Source organism: Sminthopsis crassicaudata, chromosome 6 (assembly GCF_048593235.1).
Source record: "Sminthopsis crassicaudata isolate SCR6 chromosome 6, ASM4859323v1, whole genome shotgun sequence".
Classification (NCBI taxonomy): domain Eukaryota; kingdom Metazoa; phylum Chordata; class Mammalia; order Dasyuromorphia; family Dasyuridae; genus Sminthopsis; species Sminthopsis crassicaudata.
In genome coordinates this window covers 235293361-235314680 of record NC_133622.1, presented here as the reverse complement: position 1 = coordinate 235314680, position 21320 = coordinate 235293361, and the positions used below count along the sequence as shown (strand labels likewise).

The 21320-nt window shown below is 44.8% G+C and overlaps 1 protein-coding gene across 1 annotated transcript in view; it reads right to left on the bottom strand.

Annotated features, from left to right (window-relative positions):
- The window catches only part of CREB3L1 (cAMP responsive element binding protein 3 like 1), a 53637-nt gene that overhangs the window by 5512 nt on the left and 26805 nt on the right, over positions 1–21320 (bottom strand). Inside the window, exons 3-10 of the mRNA XM_074276742.1 lie at positions 17721–17923; positions 9652–9730; positions 7191–7348; positions 6393–6542; positions 6040–6098; positions 5495–5563; positions 3900–3999; positions 2558–2684 (exon numbers count right to left, since the gene is read on the bottom strand). Of these exons, the coding sequence (XP_074132843.1) occupies positions 2558–2684; positions 3900–3999; positions 5495–5563; positions 6040–6098; positions 6393–6542; positions 7191–7348; positions 9652–9730; positions 17721–17923 (945 nt within the window). The remainder of the gene's footprint in view (positions 1–2557; positions 2685–3899; positions 4000–5494; positions 5564–6039; positions 6099–6392; positions 6543–7190; positions 7349–9651; positions 9731–17720; positions 17924–21320) is intronic.

Sequence of the window (21320 nt, the reverse complement as noted above, 5' to 3'; positions counted from 1 at the left end):
AGCCAGAATTTGAACTCGGGGCTGATTTCCTGCCTAAAATTCTGTTCCTTAGGCTATAGAATCTGTCCTTGGATTTCTTTGTGATCCCATTCGGGATTTTCTTGGCAGAGATACTGGAATGGTTTTGCCATTTCCTTCCCTAGCTCATTTTACAGATGAGAAAACTGAGGCAAACGGTATTAAATGACTTGCTTGGGGTCACACAGCTACTGTATGAGTCCATATTTGAATTCTTTCTAACTCCAGGCCCAGCTCTCTATCCATCGAATCACCTTGCTGCCCCTACTCCATAAACTCTCTCTCTCTTTTTTTTTTTTTTCTTTTGCTGAGGCAATTGGAGTTAAGTGACTTGCCCAGGGTCACACAGCCAGGAAGTATTAAGCGTCTGAGGTCAGATTTGAACTCAGTTCTCCTGTCTTCAGGGCTGCTCCATAAACTCTTAATATTTCTGGATAAAAACCGTAGCGTTCTTGAATTCTAGAGTTGGAAGGGACCTCAGAGGCCATGTAGTTCAGCCTATTCCCAGACAACAACTCTCTCTATACTGTCTTTCAACACGAGGTCTTCTAGCCTTCCCCTAAGACCTGCTCTTCCTCCAAACAGTCCATTCTGGGGTCATCAAGCTTAAATCGCCCACATTATAACTTCTTCCCATCGTAGCTCCTATGGGGTCAAGCAGTTCAAAGCTAACCCCTTCCCCTGCTTACCAACCCTTCTAGTATTTGCAGACAGCTCTTGTAACCTCCCCAGGTGATCTCTAGCCTCCACGGCATGGCAGATTCTCAACGCCCTTTCTCATTCGGTTGTCCCCGAGCCCCGCTGGATGCTCTCTAGCTTATCAACATCCTTCCAAAAATGCGGGGCCCCAAATGGACACAATGCTCCAGCCTCTGCCCATCTCACTCCCCTCTCCCCACTGCCTTGATGATAAAATGGAAAAACAGCAATTCCTCTGTTTAGCTTCGAAAGCCCTTCACGAGCTCTCCCCAGTCAGTATTTTCAGTCTTATTGGACATCACACGCCCTCCTTACCTTTGTTCTGCTTCTGAGACACAACTCTCTATCTACCACCTCCGTGCCTTTGCCACGAGAGCACCCACATGTCTAGAATGTCATCCCTTCTCCCTTCCACCTCAGAGGATCTCTCTCTTTCTTTAAGACTCAGTTCACATATCGCCTGCTACACAAACTCCTGCTCCCCCAGCCTCTGGTGCCTTCCCTCCAGGCTACCCTGGATTTAGTCACTTTGTGTATATTTGTATTTATACTCTTTATACATAGACATACATATACACACATTATCACTTTGTATTTATACTGGTCGCTTATACATAATTACTTTGTTTATATTTCTACTGTAATCACTTATAGCTAATCACTTTGTTTATATTTAAACAGTATATACTTACACATAATCACTTTGTATTTATACTATATACACTTGTACATAATCACTTTGTATATATTTATATTTATACTTTATACACTTCTATTCATGGGTTGTTTTTTCCCCCATTAGAATGTAAGCTTAGAAGCAGCTAGGGGGCGCAGTGGATAGAGCACCAGCCCTGAAGTCAGGAGGACCTGAGTTCAAAACTGACCTCAGACGCTTAACACTTTCTAGCTGTGTCTAGCTAGACAAATTACTTAACCCCAATTACCTCAGCAATAAACAAACAAACAAGAACAAATGAATGAATGAATGAATGAATGAATGAATGAATGAATGAAAATGTAAGCTTATTTCATTGGGATTGTTTCATTCTCCATAAATACTGTAAATTGATTAAGCAGGACAAAGTGTAGGGACCTGTCATGTTCAGACCCCATGCTTCTCTTAATATGGCTTAAGATCTCATTGGTCTCCATGATACATTATTGATTCATATTGAGTTTGTGGTCCACTGGAACCCCAAGGTCTTCTTCACCCAAATTACTGAAGAGCCCTGTCTCCCCCTGTTATCTCCCCCTCCTTGAACTCCCCAAAGCACTGTATCTGGACCTCCCCCTCCTTGCACGCATCTAACCTTCCCTTACATTATAATTATTGAGTTATTTCTGTTTTCTCTCCTGTTCAGTGTGTCCCATCTTCCCCAGGAACTTTTCCTCATCCCCTTTAAGATAGAGTCTTCTCTCTATCAAGAATCTCTGATTTGTTCAGTCTAGAACTGATTTGTGCCCTTACTGGCTCTCCCATCAGACCATGAGATCCCGGGGAACAGGGACCAGCTTTGCCTCTTTGTGTCCCCAGAACTTAGCATGGTTCCTGGCACTCAGTAGGTTCCTGGAGCTTCTGGAGCTGCTGGAGAAGAGTTCTGAGGGAGGCATAATGAAGGGGTCACCAGGATGAATGGCCCTGCACAGCTCCTTTCCCTGACCCCGAGGCAGGTCACTGACCAACAGCTCAAAGGTGTCTTCAAGCCCTGGGGCAGAGCTCATGGGGACATGAATCTCACACTTAATCAGTGTTTATTGACCAGAGCACTTTGTTCACTGGACCTTGGGACCCATCCCCACCCGGACGGATGGGCTGAGTGGGGGAGGGCGGGACACTCACTCTGGCTGGCCGTGTATACGCTGGCAGCGGGGAGGGGAGCCTCCTTCACCGTCTGGGACATGGAGGAGAACTCCGGGAGGCAGGGCATGATGGAGCCCAGCACCAGGACAAAGCACAGTGCTACCACCTGGAAAGCAGAGAGAGAAGGTAAGGGTTGACTTCCTGCTGCCCCGGCGGATACGGGGAGGAAACTACCGTCTACGCCAGCAGAGGTGAAGCCACTGGGGATGAGAGAACACATGGCTGGAGTCCATCCTTCCTTCTAGAGCCCAGCTGATGGAACACAGGCAGGGAAGGGGCAGCTGGGTGGGGAGTGTCCCTGCCACCATCCATGAGGCTGTGGGGGTGACCACTGGCTGGGGCAACGTTGGAAAAGAAAAGCCCTAAAGACCATAGCTTTAGAAGGCCTGTATTCCTCTGGCCACTGATTTCATTAGAACAAAACAGACCCAGAGGGAGGAGGTGTCTTGTCCCAAGCCATCCATGTAATAAGGCCTTCTGAGGAGCTACATCCCGGTGACAGACAAGGCGTCAGCTAAGTTTTCTTTGTGGGGCAACCTGCAGGTAGATTCCCAGGAAGATAAGGGGCAGCTAGATGGAGTCAGGTAGGTCTGGGTTCAAATCCTGTCTCAGATACTAACTGGTTGGCAAGTAATTTATTCTACCTCTGTGGGACTCAGTTTCCTCATCTATAAATGAAAAGGTTTGGATTTAATGGCCTTTCAGGTTTTTTCCAGCCTAAATCTATAATCTTAAATTCTAGCTGCAGGACCCAGGGGAAGGCTGGCAGTCCAACTAGTGGCTGGTAGGGTCAAAATGGCTCCGGCCCAGCTGGTCTGACCAATGGGGGAGGGAGCCTGTGCTTGAGGCTCTTTGTCAAAAACCCACTTTCCAACTTTTTCCTGGGATAGGAGGAAACGGCAATTAAGTTTACTGGATTTATTAAGGTTTTGCTTGTTGGAAGTAAAGGCCTGGAGGATGGCCTCTGGAAGGGGCCCTTGACCTGGGGCTCACAAATATTGTGTGGGGTCTGCCTACCCTCACTCTAAAGAGACCCCCGTTTAGTCTGGTTCAGGAAAGGCCTTGCCCGGACAGTCCTTAGGGAGGAGGAGCACTGACCCAGTGGGAGACGGGTAACACCACCACCATTAAGGGATGTGCCATTAATCTTTGGAAACATCCCTTTCTCCCCTCCCTCCTAGTTGCCTTGGGACCTCCCTGTCGCTCAGTATTCTGGGTATTTGTCCTGCCACCTGGAGACAGAAATCTGGCTCTGGTTGGAGGGCCCGAGGCAATGGAAGAATGCTCCCAGGAGCAGAAAAGAAGGGCAGGCTCTACCCACCATGATGCAGGTCCCCGTCTGGGTGGCAGCCATCTTGTAAGGTCTGGAGAGCTTGCCCGTCACCAGGGCCTGGAGCTTCTGGAGCTGCTGGAGAAGAGTTCTGAGGAAGGCATAATGAAGGGGTCACCAGGATGAATGGCCCTGCCCAGCTCCTTTCCCTGACCCCGAGGCAGGTCACTGACCAACAGCTCAAAGGTGTCTTCAAGCCCTGGGGCAGAGCTCATGGGGACATGAATCTCACAGTGAGGGGCATGAACTTCAGAGACTTCCATTCCCTTCCTGACTGAGGCAGGATTTGAATTCAGGACTTCCTAACTTCTATGGCAGGGATGGCCCAAATCCTTCTAGAGGGACAGTGCCCTCCAATCCAAGGACCCGAGTTTAAATACTGGTGCGTAGGGGTACCTAGAAGGCTCAGAGGATAGAGCGGTGAGCCTGGAGTCAGGAAAACCTGACTGTGTGAACATGGACGAGTCACTTCACCCATGTCTGCCTCAGTTTCCTCATGTGTAAAATGAACTGAGGCAGAAAATGGCAAATTACTCCAGTGTCTTGGCCAAGATACCACCATGTGCAGTGTTGATGGGCTGTGGTCCACGGAATTGAACGTGACTGAACTAAACAATAAAACCTTGGCGAATAATTCACCCACTTTCTGAGACTCATTTTAGTCCTCTGTGCAATGGCCGGAGACCGTTTTAGAAGGCTCCCCATCCCCAGCTTGGCCATGGACAGGTGGGGTTGAAATTCCCCAAGTGCACAGCAGGTGGCAGCACAGCTCCAGCAATGTGCTCCCTGCCAGGGGACTGAGCCAGATGTGGGGCTTGGAAAGGGTCATAACTTCCCGGATGTGTCCCTCCATCTCTTTCCCCTCCCCCCAGCTAGTGAATGACAGAAGGTGGACCTGACCTCTCTGCCCACCTCCTCTTCCCCCCAACATGGGGAGAAAGAGCCCTAGAGGAAGGAGAAAAGGGAGGTTCACACCTTAGTCCTTGGATCCCTTTCCTAGAACTTGAGGGACCCTCTAATGTTCAAAACTCTTATTTGACAAAGGAAGAAACTGAGGCACTGAAGGGAAAGCCCTGGGCAGAAGTCATCCACTAGGCAGAGGCAGAGCGGAGATTAGATCCCCAGGCTCCTGACTCCTGTTCTGAGGAGTCCTATAATAATAATAACAGCTAACATTTATTGGTCAGAAAGTCCCAAGTTCAAATGTGGCCCCAGTCACTTGGTAGCTGTGAGATACTGGGCAAGTCATTTCTCTAACAAGAAAACCCCAGCGGGGTCATGGAGAATGGGGACGGGAAAATGAGTCAAAAACAACAAAGCTGCTATTGTTAACCCCCTTTTACTGCTAGGAAAACTGGCAGGACAAGAACTTTGTTAAGGATCACACAGCTCCCCCAACAGGATTTGGGCTCGGGGTCTTCCAGGCTCCATGCCCAGCACTCTATCCACTGCTCCACCCTGCCTCCTAAGCAGCTCATCGCCATGCTGCACCTTCCCTCCCAGCCCCCCAAGGCTATGACCAAGTCAGGCCCAACCTGAGGAGCAACAACGGAGGCCAGGCTAAGGCGGGGAGGGGCACGGCTCACCTGTTGGCATTTTCCAGGGTCTCCACCTTCTTCCATAACTCATTATTCTCTGATGTGAATGTCTCTACTCTGTGGGGGTCAAGGGGACACCAGATTCAGAGCTGGGGGGGAGACATAGCTTCTCTTGGGACCATCCATCCCTGCTCTTCTCTTCCCAGGGCCCCGTAGCTGCTTCTTTTCTCATTCTAACCCTTCTCATCCTGGCTCCTTCCTTCTCCATCCCCCCCTCAGATGACTCAGGATCCCCCCTCTGACCTCCTGCACCTGGCTAAGCCCAGGATTCCCCTGTCTGACCTCTGGTACCACGGCTAAACCCAGGATCTCATTTATGACCCTCTGGTACCCCTGGGTAAGCGAAGGATCCCTCCTTTGACCTAGTGCCCCAAAGTAAGACTACACAGCCCCAGCAGTGAGGGATTCCCTTTCTAGAGGGTCTTTTTTTCTTTAAAATCCCAATAATAATATTCTTTGTTGAACAAAACTGGGTTTTCTCTCCCCCTCAGTGCGCTCCTTGTAGAAGAGAAAAGAACTAGAAAGAGCCGTACTTCTTCTCTAGACATTCCACGTACTCCTTTTTCTTCCGGCGACTCTCCTGGGCAGATATCTGGTGGGAAGGAAGCCACAGGGGCTGAGGCCGGGACGATGCTGCTGCCCGAGGCAGTCCTCCCACTCCCACAGCACCACCGGGGCAGCCAAAGTATCTTAGAGGCCCAGTCCAAAAGTCTCATCTGACAGAGGAGGGAAGTCAGATCCAGGAAGGAGAGTGATCTGGGAAGGTCAGAGCTGGGAAGAAAACTAGGCTCTGTGACCTCACATTCAGGGCTCCAGAAATCTTCCTGGAGGACCCCCTTACTCCCCCAATGGTGGAATCCCTCCAGGGCCTGAAGGGCCCCCATACCTTATTCTTGATTTTCCTCCTGACCCTCTTCAAGGCCTTCTCCTCAGCTTTGGTGAGGGGGAGTTTGGTGGGGATGGGGTAGCCCTCCGCAATCAAAGTACGTTTCTCTTCCTCTGTCAGGAGCAGCGGCCCCGATGTCCCCTGGAGTTTCTGGAGGACATAAATTTGGGGTGGGATGGGGAGATGGACATTAGAGATTGATCTTATCCTTGCCCTGGCAACCCCAAATCAGGTGCATATTTAAGGAACTGCTTCATTCATTAGTGCTACTCATTGGCCCTCATATCTTGGAGGCCAAGGAAGGAATGCCCAAGGTGTGCCATGGACGGGACCATTCTTGGCCCCCACCTCCTGGAGCCTGTCCATCAGAGATCTCTGTTCTTCCCTCACCCCCCTCTCCCACTGAGCTCCAGATACTACAAGAGATGGCAGCAGGTCTACTTCCCTGGGTTCCAGTGTGTCCCTCCTCCTAACCCCAAGCTCTGAAGATCCCAGAGTGGAGCTAGAAGAGACCTCAGAGCCCGTCTAGTAAAATAACTCAATTTTTCACATCTGAAAATGAGACCTGGGCGGGTAATTGATTTGTAGTAAGTAACAGAGGGTGTTTGAACCCAAAGCCCCTCATTCCAGAGCTAATCGTTTTTCATTTTGGGAATATCATGATTCCATGGAAAAGAAAGAGGACAGGGACATTCATTTCATCTTAACTCAAACGTTCCTTCCTCAAAAGACTCTTAAACTCCCCCTGGCAGGATTCCATCCTCCCACCATAAGGCTCCCAGCTCCCTACTTCCTTACATGTGGGGCGGTGAGGAGGGGAGAGGAAGAGATGGCTGCAGATGAACGCGCTGTGGGCCGGGCCGGGCTGGAGGGCGGCAGAGATCGGGGACTCTGCGAACCATCGCTGTCGCTGCCGTTGCTGCTTGGGGGTGTCGGTGGCATTTGGACCAAGTCATCTGAGAAGAGTCCAGGGAAATCAGGTTACCGTGACCCTGCTCCCAGCCCTGACATCAGGGGAAATGGGTTCCCACGGCCCCACCCCTAGATCTGACATCACAGAGGCAGGTTCCTGGGATCTTATCCCCAACTCAAATAACGTCCCATGGCATAGAATTTATATTTTATCAGGGAGATAGAATCTATCAAATATATGTATGTGGTATATAGATGACCAATGCGTGTACATACCCGTATATATACACGGGTATGTACACGTACTGGTCATCCCACTATAGTATATCACAGCTTGGACAGTAGGTCTTTTCCATTTCTCCTGTATGAATTTCTCATTGTCTTTCTCAAGTGATTCCCGCCATCTTGAAAGAGATGCCTTTGCTAGTGCACATACAGTTGACTGTCATTGAGAATGGATTCAACCTTGAGGCCTTGCATCATAGGGACAAAATTCAGCCTTAAATCAAGGTTAAGGTATTTCCTGTAAAGGCTAAAACTACATGGGCAAATGAAGACCCAGAGACAACTCTGTTCCATGGCTCTCCAGTTACTGAGGTTAAGGATCTAAAGCAGGGAGATATGTGCTTGCCAAGGATGCTGGCCCTTGTCATGGAGATCTTGGGCAAGATCCACACGAACAAGTGATTCCCTGAAGATGCAAGGGTCTTCCAGCTGCTCTTGTTCACAGATGAGAGCACACTGATTGTTTGAAGACCCACAATGCAGTTCATTGACTTTGGAGCACAGACTACTCATTACCTCAATGCCCTTGGTAGGGATGGTTTCAGTTTTGTATCTGTACCCTCAGCCCTTAGCACAGTGCTTCAGGCATAGCAGGTAATGAATAAATGCTTGTTGGTTGGCTAAATGTAACATTATAGGGCCTCCTCCATGAGAGCTGTGATTATTCAAAAGAAAGGTCAAAAGTCCATGCAGGGAAATCTGGATTTGAATCTTGGCTCTATCATTTACCACCTATAGGGGCCTGAAGATCCAAAAAGATCCAGGAAAATCCAAGTTCAGATGCTTACTAATTTTGTGACCCTGTGCAAGTCACTTCACCCTGTTTGCCTCAGTTTCCTCATCTGCAAAATGAGCTGGAGAAGGAAATGGCAAACAGTCCAGGATCTTTGTCAAGAAAACACCACATAGGGTCATGAAGAATTGGACACAAATGAAAAAGGTCTAAACAAAAAGAGTAGATGAGAGGGTGGGGGAGTCTAGAACTGTCTAGAGTACTTCACATACTAGGAAGGACTAAGAAAGTTCAGGAAAAAAAACACCTTGATGGGGAGAGTTCTGGTTGTAGGGTTTAAAGAACTCAGTTCCCTCTTCTTCCTCTTCCTCCTCCTCCTCCCTTGAACCACCACTACTAACTATATTACTACTACCTAACATTTTTATATGTTCACTGTGCCAAGCGTGGTTCTAAGGGCTCTACAAATATTACTTCATTCGAATAAGGCAGAGGAATTGCTAGAGAATGAGGGTGGCTGAATAATGGGGCTCTGGCATGTAGGGGGCACCTAATGGATGAATTGAACCAAAACATAGGCATCCAATACCCTCTTTGTTACAGCTGAGGAAACCTGGGTCTAGGAAGGTGAGAAATCTTGTTCAGAGTCACCGGGGAAGTAGCAGAGCCTGACCCAGCAAGTGTCCTCTGACGGACCAACAGATGAGTGATTGTTTATTAGATGCTTCCTGTGTCCTAGGCAGTTTGCCGGGACAGGAAGACTAAAACAGAAGGCCTATACTCAAGAAGTTTATATTCTATGGTGGAGGGGGAGACACACAATATTTACACATCTTGTTTAATCATTTTTCAGTCATGATTTCAGTCTGATTTTTCCTGACCCCACTTGGGGTTTTATTGGCAGAGATACCAGAGTGTTTGCCATTTCCTTCTCTAACTCATTTTACAGATGAGGAAACTGAGGCAAACAGGGGTTTGTCTGGGGTCACACAGCTAGTGAGTGTCTGAGGTCGGATTGAATTCGGATCTTCCAAACTCCAGGCCCAGTGCTCTAGCCACAAAATGAAAAAAAAAGGGGGGGGATTGGGGGAGGGGGCATTGGTCCCCAGGGGAACTCCAATAAAAGATGGTGCTCCAGCTATGTCAGGATGAAGTAAAGGAATATTAGCAGCTAAGGCCAGAGGAAGAGCACTCCAAATATGGGATGAGCCAATGGTTTTTCCTGTCTGCTGCTGGCTGTCCAAATGCTGGGAGATTGTGGGAAAAGAACAGTGGTGAATGGTGAGGGGCTTTGGGGCCGCTCTGAGACAGCTGGGGTTACCCCCTTACCTGTAGGCACCTCGAGGAAATGATTCAGCTCCCTGGGCTCAGCCTTGATCACAGGTGTCTGTGCCATCTCTCCTGGGGCCTGAGAAAGGAACAATAATCATGGCCACAGCTCCCATTTCAAAGTTATAGGAGTGCAAGTACATTTAGAGGCAGAAGAAGCCTTCAACTCTTAACTCATGTGCCCATTTTACAGATGAGAAAACTGAGGTCACGCAGATGCTAAATAGCAGAGTCACCTTGGGAAGCCTGACCCAGGACTCTATCCATCTGCATTTTCAAGTCCATATTTCTCTCACCACTCCAGGAGGTTAGGGGTAACCCTAACACATATTTTGAGGTATTTCTTTTCCTTTTTCAATCTATATCATGCTTTTTATTTTTCCCAATACATGCAAAGAGAGTTTTCAACATTCACGCTTGCAAAACCTTATGTTCCAAATTTTTCTCCCTCCCCTAGTCAGCAAGTAATCCGATATAGATTAAACACGTGCCATTCTTTTAAAGCTATTTCCATATTTATCATGCTGTATAAGAAAAGTCAGGTCAAAAAGGGAAAAAAATAGAAAAAATAAGCAAGCAAACAACATGTAAAAATACTATGTTGTGATCCACATTCAGTTCCCACAGTCCTCTCTGACTGTAGATGGCTCTCTCAGAAATCTATGGGAATTGGCCTGGATCACCCCATTGTTGAAAAGAGCCACGTCCATCACAGTTGGTCATCACATAATCTTGTTGTTGCCGTGTACAATGCTCTCTTGGTTCTGCTCTGAGGTGTTTTCTACAGATGAAGAGACTGAGGTCCCCAGTGGCAGAGGGATTGCCCAAATACTCAGCTAGAGAGGGCCAGCTTTGCCTCTAATTCCCAGAACTGGCCCCAGATTACTGCCTCATTCCTGCCTCCATCCCTATTCCCACCAATTCTCCCTGTTCTTGTTTTGGGGGAGACAAGAGCCCATGAGTCTAGGGGGTTTTGAGAGCACGAGGGGGAAAGGAGGAGAGATGGGGAGCCTGCAGAACCCCCAGGACGCCCCCTCCCTGTGCCTTCCTCCCGTGTATGCCTTGGCTCAGGGACTTGACCCTTCATTTCTCAGGGTGGGTCGAGGCAAGGAGCTTCCTTTCCTCCGGTCGGAGCTCCAGGCAGAGCTAAAAGCCTTCGCCTCCTCCTGCGAGCAGCTGGCTCCTCTGCCCCTCACAGATGTTTCTGATAAACTGTGGCTTATGGTTAATTGAAGAGCATTTTATTCCTCTCTTCTCTCTTCAGCCCCCCTTCTTCCTTCCTTCTCCCTCCTTGTCCTTCCTCTCCCCCATTCCCTGTCCCATTGACCTCATCCTTTCTCTTCTTCACAATCCCTCCCTGTTCCCCTTTCTTCCTCTTTCTCTCTTTCACTCCTCCTTTTTTCCTTTTCTGTCCTTTTGCTCTTTATCTGACTTATTTTCCTCTTCCCTCTCCCTTCATCCTTTTGCACCCTCCACTGTCTCTCTAACTCTCCCTCTTCTTGGCCTTCCTTCTTTCCTGCTTCTCCTCCCCATTTTCCTCTCCTCCTCCTTCTCCTTCTTTTCTTTTCCCCCTTATCTTTTGTTCTTTCTTCTTCCATCCTCTCCTTTCTTTCTCTTCATTCCTTTCCTCTTATTCTACCTTCCTTTTTCTCCCCTTCCTTCTCTCCCTTCTCCCCCTACTTTATTTACCTCTTCCCCTTCCTTCCTCCTCCTTCTCTCTTTTTCTCTTCTTCTCCTTCCTTTTCCCTCTCTTTTCATTTTCTTCCTTCTCTCTCTGCTTTCCCCTTATCCCTTTCCATTCTCTCCCCTCCTCATCTCTCACCTCCTTTCTCTCCCTCTTCCCTCCTCTCCTCTTTCCTCTTACCTTCTCTTTTTTCCTTGCTTTGTCCTCCTCTCCTCTTTTCCCCTTTGCTTTTTCCTCCTCTCCTTCTCTTTTCCCCTTTGCTTTTCCCTCCTCTCCTTCTCTTTTCCCCTTCTCTTTTCCCTCCTCTCCTTCTCTTTTCCCCTTTGCTTTTCCCTCCTCTCCTTCTCTTTTCCCCTTTGCTTTTCCCTCCTCTCCTCTTTTCCCCTCCCTCATTCTGCAACCCCCCCACTCTCCCCAAGGACCTAGGACACAAAGAGACAGCTGAAATCTTCCAAAAGTGGGGATGGGGGTGAGTGATTGGAAGGAGGAGCTGGGGTGAAGGGGGATGCTTCCAGCACAAACACAGCTTGGGAGTCCTTTCCATCTGGCCCGAGTTTGATGAGCAGCGGGGAGTGAAACCACAGGGAGGGAGGCTCAAATCCAGCCAGGTCCCAGGGAACAGAGAAACATGTTGGGGCTATCTCCAGACCTCAGCTAGTTGGCAGCTGTCTCCTTGCACATCCACTTGAGTCTGCCCCCAAGGAGTCAGACCCCTGCAGCCCATTCCAAGTGTGCACCCCAAGAGGCCAGACTCAGACAGATGGGATGCCTTTGTTTTAAGTAGGGGGGCTAGCCTCCAGCACAGAGGAATGGTGGCTACAAATCCCACCTTCACTATTTGCACTAAGCACTGACTTCTAGTCCCATTTTTTAAAAAGAGACATTAGCTTTTGGTTTTTTGAGCCATAATATGAGTTTTCATGGTATGAAGCCTTCTGTGGAGAGCTCTGGTCCCTGGCAAGGAATTGGGGGGCGGGCGTTTAATGAAAAGGAAGGTGAATTGCTGAAAGAACCTTAGCAGTCTGGGCCAACTCCCTCTTTTTGTAGATGAGGAATCGGAAACCCAGGCAGTGACTTGCCAAGGTCATACAGCCCTTTAGGGAGCAGGGATGGAATTAGTGAATCACAGAATTTGAGTTGGAGGAGAACTCTGGGACAGACTAGTCCAGCCTGTTTCCAAATGGGAATTCCTACCATAACCCAGTGCTAATCCAGTCCTTGCATGGAGAGTGAAAGGATGAAAAGGGTTTTTTTCTTGCTTTTTTTCTTTTTAGGGTTAAGTGACCTGCCCAGGGTCACACAGCTAGTAAATGTTAAGTGTCTGAGGCTGGATTTGAACTCAGGTCCTCCTGACTTCAGGGTGCATCGTTGCCTCCAGAATCATATTTTTTAAAGCATATTAAATAAAAACCATAGGATTACATGAGAAACCAATTATATTGAAATAAATATGTAATGTTTTTCCTATCTAAGTTTAGACTCCTTGGAATATATCCACCAACTCTTTGGGCCTCTAATTAAAATTTAGAGGGAATTCAGAAGCTATGTATAATCCCCTACATTTTACGACTACAAAACTGAAGCTTAAAGAGGGAAATGACTTGCCTAGGGTCACACAGATGGTTTATGCCAGGGGTGAGTTTGGAACTCAGCTCCTCCGATTATGGAATCAATAAATTTTGCACTGACACTAAATACAGTCAGAATTTAAATTAATTGAAAGGTGGATGCTTAGTTCTAAAAGAGACCTTACAAAAGCGGTTCTTACCCTGAGGTCCATGATTTTTAAAAAATGTTTTCTGATAAATATTTCAATACAATTGCTTTTCTCTATGATCCTCTGTGTTTTAGTTTATTCATTAAAATCATTCTGAAGAATCTGATTATGTAGCAGCAATGTTATAATGAAAATCATCTGTGAAAGACTTGACTACTCTGATGAATAAATGATCCAAGACAATTCCAAAAAACTCAAGATGAAAAAGTACTATCAATCTTGAGAGAGAAAACTAATGAACTCTGAGCACAAATTGAAGTATAATTTTCTCACTTTCCTTAATTTCTTGCTTTTTTGTGATGTGACTAATATGAAAATAAGTTTTGCATGACTTTACATGCATAATTGATATCATTTTGCTTGCTATCTCAGTGGTTAGGGAGAGATCAGAGAGACTGAGAATTTGGAAATCAAAATTTAAAACAAAAAGAATTATAAAATAAATAAAATTGCTTAAAAAAAGAATATGATTATGAAATTATATATATATTTAGAAACAAGACCAATGTAGCTAAATTTAGAAGAGAAGGATAATAGGGAGGGAGAATCTTTGCAGTAAGTTCACTAATAAGAGCCTCATTTCCAAGAATTTATCCAAATCTATAAGAATGAGAGCCATTTCATATTTGATAAGGAGTCCAAGAATATAAATAGGCAATTTTCTTTCTTTTCTTTTCTTTTTTTAAATTGGGAATGTGTTTTTAAAATTTTTTTTTAATTTTTCATTTTTTTCTTTATCAAAGCTTTTTATTTTTTCAAAACATATATGTAGGCAATTCTTCAACATTAGCCCTTGCAAAATCTTGTTTTCTAATTTTCCCTCCTTCCCCCACATCCTCCCCTAGATGGCAAATAGTCCAATACATGTTAAACATGGTAGAACTATATTAAACAAGCAATTTTCTAGGAAGAAATCCAAACTATCAATAGCTACATGAAAAAATGCTCCAAATCAGTAATAATTAGAGAAATGTAGATTAATTCAGCTTCCAAGGTTCCACCTCACACCCATCCCATTAGCAAAACTGTTGAGAAGTCTTGGAGAAACAGGTCTTGCTGGCCAAACTGTGAACAATTCTAGCAATTTGGACTATGCCCTCAAGGTCACTGTGCATATCATTTGCCCCAGATACCACAGTACACCTTTATTCCAAGAAGATTAAGGAAAGATACTCATATATACAACAATATTCTTAGCAATTCCTTTTTGTGATGGCAAAACCCCAGAAACTAAAGTGGTTCCATCAGCTGAGCAATGACCAAACAAGTTATGATATATGAATACAATGTAATATTATTTTTTAATTTTTAAAATATATTTTCCCTCCATTTATGTTAAAATAGTTTTTTAAGATTTGGGTTTATTTTTTAAGTTTTGAGTCCCAAATTCTGTCCTTCCCTCTCGATCTTTGCCTTTCCTCTTTCTTAGACTGTCAGCAGTCAGATATAGGTTATTCATGTATAACTATGTAAAACATTTTCATGTTATTCATCATGTACAAGAAGACTCAAACAAAAGAAAGAAAAAAGAAAATTTTAAAATATCATACTTCATTCTGTATTCAAATAATATCAGATAGGTAGCATTTTTCATCCTAAGTCCTTTGGGATTGTCTTGGATCATTGTATTGCTGAGAATAGCTAAGACATTCATGGTACTCCATCATACAAAATTTTAGTTACTGTGTATAGTGTTCTCCTAGTTCTGTTCACTTCACTTTGCATCAGTTCAGAGAAGTCTTTCCAGGTTTTTTCTGCTTGTCTCATAGCACAATAATATGCTTCAGCTTGTCAACTGTTCCTCAGTTGATGGACATCTTCTCAATTTCCAGTTCTTTGCTACCATAAATAAATGAATATTTTTTGTACAGAGGTCCTTAACTACTTGCCATTTAGGGGAGGGGATGGGGAAAGGGGGGTAATGGAAGACAAAGTTTTGTAAGGGCTAATGTTGAATAATTATCCACGCATATGTTTTGAAAGATAAAAAGCTTTAATAAAGGAAAAAAAAACCCAAAGAGGTCCTTTTCCTATATTTTGGATGTCTTTGGGATATAGACTTAGCAGTGATATTTCTGGAGCACGTTTTATAGTCTTTGGGCTTATTACAATGGAATATTATTTTACTATAAGAGATGATAAAAGAGACGGTTTCGGAGAAATCAGAGAAGACTTGGATGAACTGATGCAGAGTGAAAACAGCACCAGAAGAACCTTTTTTTTTTTCCCTGAGGCTGGGGTTAAGTGACTTGCCCAGGGTCACACAGCTAGGAAGTGTTAAGTGTCTGAGATCAAATTTGAACTCGGGTCCTCCTGAATTTAAGGCTGTTACTCTATCCACTGCGTCACCTAGCTGCCCCACCAGGAAAACATTTTAAACAGTAACAATAACATTATTAGGCAAACACCTCTGAAAGCTATGAAAATTCTAATTCACATAATGATGAACCTGATTTCAAAAGACAGATTATGAAGTAGGCTACCCTCCATTCTGACACAGAGATGATGGACTCAGAATGTTGAATGAGACATATATTTCTAGGCACAGTCAATGAGGGAATTTTTTTTGCTTGACTGTATTTCTGTCACAAGGATTTTGTTTTTTCTTCCCCTATCTGGGACGGAAAGAAAATTAATTTTGTTAATGGAAAAATAAAATCTTATTTAAAATAATAGTACTGACTAAAATAAATAGAAAGAGTATTCTAAGAAATCTGTAAATTTCCCCAGATTTCCAAAAAGGTTCAGCAGCAAAAAATAGTGAGAAACTTCTTATACTAAAAATTTACTTTTTCCTTTGTATTCATCATTCAGCAACCCAGGAAAACATTTTCCTTGAGGCTTTCCCAGAGGGCATGGAATAGGTAGGGGCCAGAAGCAGATAAAATGTAATACAGTGGGCAGAACACTGGACATTGAGCTGGGACATTTGGGATTGAATCTGTATTTTAGCTTTTTAACCAATAATTGATCTTCAAGATCTTCCCAGAGCCCTGGGCTCAAGATAGGAAAGGTGCCACAAGAAACCCCTTACAAGCCCTGTGATCCTGGAAAAGCCCATAATAACTCTCTGAATCTCAATTTTTTATGTATAATGGAGATAATGATATTTATACTAATAGGGTTATTGTAGGGATTAAATAGGGGTAATAAGAGTCAGATCCCTTTGGGGGGCATTCCAACCCTGCCACTACCACTAGCTATATGCTCTTGGTTATTTTACGCCTCCTCTCTGAGCCTCAGTTTCTTTATCTGGAAAAATGGGGATAACAATCCCTATTATGGATAGAATGGATATAACAATCCATTAAGCAAGATAGATGATTTTGGTATCAGAAAGACTTGGGCACTTAGACTCAGGCACTAATGAGCTATGTGTGACCCTGAGCAAGTCACTTATGCTTCAGTCATTAATTTAGAGCTGGAAGAGGAATCTAACTTCCTCATTTTCAGATGAAGAAGCTGAGGCCCCCCTAGATTGGAAAAGTTCTTTGCCCAAGAAGTAAAGGCAGAGCCAAATCTTGAATTCACTGCACCTTACCCCAGTTTCTTCTTCTGTGAAATGGGGATGAATAAGATAATAACAACTGCTATCTTGGAGGTTTATTGCGAGTTTCAAATGAGATCATGTATTTTAATATCTTGCAACCTTTAAAGCACTCCCTAAATGTCTTCAATGATTCTGCCTGGTCTTTTTGGGTATCTGATGCATTTTCCAGAGCTCAGGGTTCAGAAAGGTGTCCAAGAGACTGTTTCCTCTGTTTCCAAAACTTTTCCCCACTGCCCCAGAGCACCTGCAGAAACTTGCCATCTCCAGCAACAATAATCAGAGTTCAGTTTTCCAAAACACTTTACAATTTATCAAAGCACTTTCCTCCCAACACCTCTGGGGGAAAGGATTATCACCCCCTTTTACAGACAAAAAAGTGGATAAGAGAAGGAAAATTTAATCGCCCAGGAAGAATCAAGCCCCAGAAGTGAGGCAGTGGAAAGAGTCCAGAATTGGGGGGTCAGAAGATCTGGATTCTACCTTTGTAATGTTGAGCAAGTTCCTTCTCTCTGGCCCTTTTTCTCTTGGGTAAGATGAGGGAATGATGCCAGAAAGCCTCTAAGGTCCAACTCTGAATCTGGGATACTAATCAAGAAAACCTTAGAGCTCCCCTATTCCAGCCTCCTCAGAGAACTATGGATTATTTGAGCTGGGCTGGACCATAGAAATCTTGTTTACTTCTACCCCCAGTTTACAGAAGAGGCAAAATGAGGCCCCAAGAGGCTGGAAACTTAGTGGAGAGAATGCTGGCCTTGGAGTCAAGAGATGTGGATTTGCATCCTAGCTCCATCCACGTTGAGCTGACCAACTACCTCCACTTTTCAAGTCTCATTTTCCACATCTGTGAAATGGAGTTTTATCACAGAATTGCAGAGAGGAAAATGACCTTCAGACAAGTATTGGAGTGTGGACTTGAACCCTAGGCTCCTCCCTCCCTCCCAGGCCAGGTCACCTCCTCTCAAGGCACATCCCTCCTTCCCTCGTGGATAGACACACAAACAAATACCTCTGTTCCCCAGCAAGAGGGCCTGGGAAGATGCCCAGAAGTTGGGGCTCACCTCGTGGGGGGCGGGCAGCCGGGGGAGCGGGCCGAGGCTAAACATCGGTATGTCGGCCGAGGTGCTGCTGACCGGACCTGGGACCACAACTGGTGAGGGGGCTGCCAGCTGGTCTCCTGGTGGCTCAGGTCCCAGGTTCTGCTCCTGTTTCACCATGATGGCACATAGCTTATGCCCTAGGGCCCATGCTCCATGTTCCAGCTCTGGGAAGAAAGGGTTTGGTACGATTTAGAGATCCCTTTCCAGATAGAGAAACTGAGGCACAGGGTGGGGGCGAAGGAGAATGATTTGTCTCAGATCATATGGCTCTTCAAGAATGGGATTTAATTTCAGTGCTTTTTCTGCTACATAATGCTTATAAATCTCACATTTTTGCATGTGGGGGATAATCATAATAATATGAATAACATTTACCTAGTGCCTATGTGCCAGGAACTGTGTTAAATTAAGCATTTTTACTATACACTAGATGATACTATTTTACTATATACTATCCTAAATTTATGATAGACTTCATACTATACTATATTTACTATAGAGTCTATATTCTAACATATGATATTATATATTAGGCTATACTTATTATAGATCATATACTATCCTATATTTACTATAGACTATTTATTAACATACTATGTGATATACTTTACTATTTTTACTATAGATTACATACTTAGTATATTATATTTATTATAGGTTATATCCTATCCTATATTTACTCTATATTCAACTATATTATATTTACTATGTATTGCATACCAAAATATATAATTTATTATATTTACCATATATTCTATATTTACTGTAAATTATGTACTGTCCTACATTTATTAGACTATACCTATATTTACTATAGACATATAATCAACTATACTATACTTACTATATATTAAGCTATATTTACTATAGATTATATCTCATACTATAGATTATATTTACTTAGTACTATAAATTATACTCCATGTTATATATTATACTATATTTACTATATCCTATCCTATATTTACTATATTTTTTATTATTTACTATATTTTTATTTTACCATTTGCTATATTTGCTATAGACTATATACTAGACTAGACGATATTTACTATAGATATATACTAGACTATATTTCCGATAGATTATATTTCCGTCAGATTATATACTATACTATATACTCTATTTGCTTAATATTATAAACTATACTCTATATTATACTATATCATATACTATATATTATATACCAGGGCTTCTTAAATTTTTTCCACTCATCAATCCTTTTCACTTGAGAAATTTTTACGTGACTCTGGGTATATAGGTATATAAAATAGGCACACAAATCAAACGTTTCCTGATAATAAATCACAAATTTTCAACTCCTTCATTCAGTTATGAGACAATATATGGGGTGGCAAACCACAGTTTAAGAAGCTAGGCTATATACTCTCTCCCTCTCTCTTTGTGTGTGTGTGTGTGTGTGTGTGTGTGTGTGTGTGTGTGTACACATATAAAATTTAGAATTATAAACTGCAGTATATTTACTCTAGATTATATTAAATACTAGCAGCTATAATATATTATATACAATACTATATTTACTATAAAGTTTGTCTGGTCTTAGAGGCTGTGAAGTCCAAATCCCTTGTCTGACAGATAAGGAAAATGAGGGAAAAAAGGAAAGGGTTATGTAGGGTTATACCCAAGGGTTTCACAGCTCCTGAGGTTCAGAGCTCTGGGTGGGCTCCCCTTCTGGACCCTGGGGTCTTTCTCTGCCTTCCCCTCAGTCCCTGGGGGCCCCCAGTGGGAGTGTATCTTCTGTCTATAAATGGAGGGAGCTGAAATGGGTGGTCTCTGAGGCCCCTTGACCTCTAGCTATGAGCCTGTGTTGGAGTTTTTGCCCTGGTCAGGAGTCAGACAGGTGATCCTGCAGGATTTAGAAATCTCAGAGCATCCTGCTTTTTACCTCTTACAACTTATTGGTGAGGAGCCCCCTAGGGGGCTGGCTCCCTTACAAGACCAGCTTGGTCTTCCTCAGTGGGAGCTTGTGTGTTTAGTGCATTTGTGGGGGTCTGAAGAAAGCCTGGCCCCTGGCACCTAGAGCTCGGCCTCCTGGGGAAGCGGTAAGCCCAAGTGGCTGAGAGATGTTTGCCTCACCCTGCCCTGTATCCCCCTCCACCCAAGCCCGGGCCTTTCCTGGAGGGATTGGCAGAAGGTGGAATGGCCACAGGCCGCCCCCGAGCTCCAGGGACAACCATGTGCTTTCCTAAATTACAGGGCTTATCCAGGCCGCCTCCAGGAAGCTGCCCCCTGTAAGGTGCCCACAAACAAATTACTTTAAAAATAGGATCTGTGTGGGGCAGGATGAGTAGTAAGTGGAGCCTGGCTGGGCTGGGCTGGCTGAGGGCTGGGGAGCAGAAAGTCTGTCGTGGGCTGGAACAAGCCACAGGATGGGCTACACCCCTGCCCTGCCCACAGTTTCTCAGGTTGGAGAAGAGTGGTCCCTTCCTGCCCTACATGGGCTGCAGGAAGAGGCCCGAGGGATTGCTCAGAGCCAACAGGAGTCAAATAGGGGGTCCTGCTGAACTGGAAAACCTCAGAGCATCATGGAAAACCACTGGGTTTTCCTACCACCCAAAGCCATAACTAGGGTGGGTCAGGTAAGACTTGGCCCTAATTAGCCACATGTGGGGTGGGGGAAACACTTCCTTCCCACAGCCACCCAGAACAACCAGCCTTTTGTTCAAACAAGACGTAGGAGAAAGCGCTTCCTAGGATTGGTCAAAGGAGCCATGTTTGGGGCAGGGAAGAAGAAAGGAGGGGAGGCTGTCCCTTCTGGGGCAAGGCCTGGCTCCTATATTTGTGTGGCTCAGAGGCCCTGAGCCCGGGTCAGGAAGAATCCCATCCTGGACCAGTTGTTCACCTTGATGGACCTCAGTTTTCTCACTGACAAAATTAGGATTGGACTTGACCTCTAGGGTCTGCCTGGGCCATGCCCCCTTTTCCCAGTGACTAGATTTGCCCCAAGTGCCAGCCTCCCTGTGAATATGCCCGTTAGCCAACCACCGGGAGGCTTAGTTATAGCAGACTCCAGGGCAGAGGATTTTGCAGAAATTCAGGCAGGAGACTCAATTCAACATTCATTAATAAATCACCTACTGTGTGTAAAGCTCTGGCTATACTACAAAAGCAAGAAATGAGACAGTCCTTGTCCTCAGTGAGCACAAGCAAAAATCCACAGCTAGCATTTATTTAGAGCTTAAGGTTTGCAATAATATGATTTCATTGACTGAGGTGGGAAAGACCCACGAGTTGAATCGTGGCCTTCTTCATGGAGGATCTTAGACCCAGAGTGCAAAGGGACAATCCAGTCCAGTCTCTGCATTTACAGATAAGGAAATTGGCCCATTTTACAGATGAGGAAACTGAGGCTCACAGAGCCCCATTTTACAGGTAAGGAAATTTAGGCCCACAAATACAGATTTAGAGGCGGAAGTGACCTCACTGATCTATCTCTTATTTTACAGGAAGGGGAGATTAAAGGATGTGAGCTGAATCCCAATCTGTTCTCTTCTGAGCCCTCTCTCCGCGGAGGCTGGTCAGCTCCCTTCTCCTTCCTGC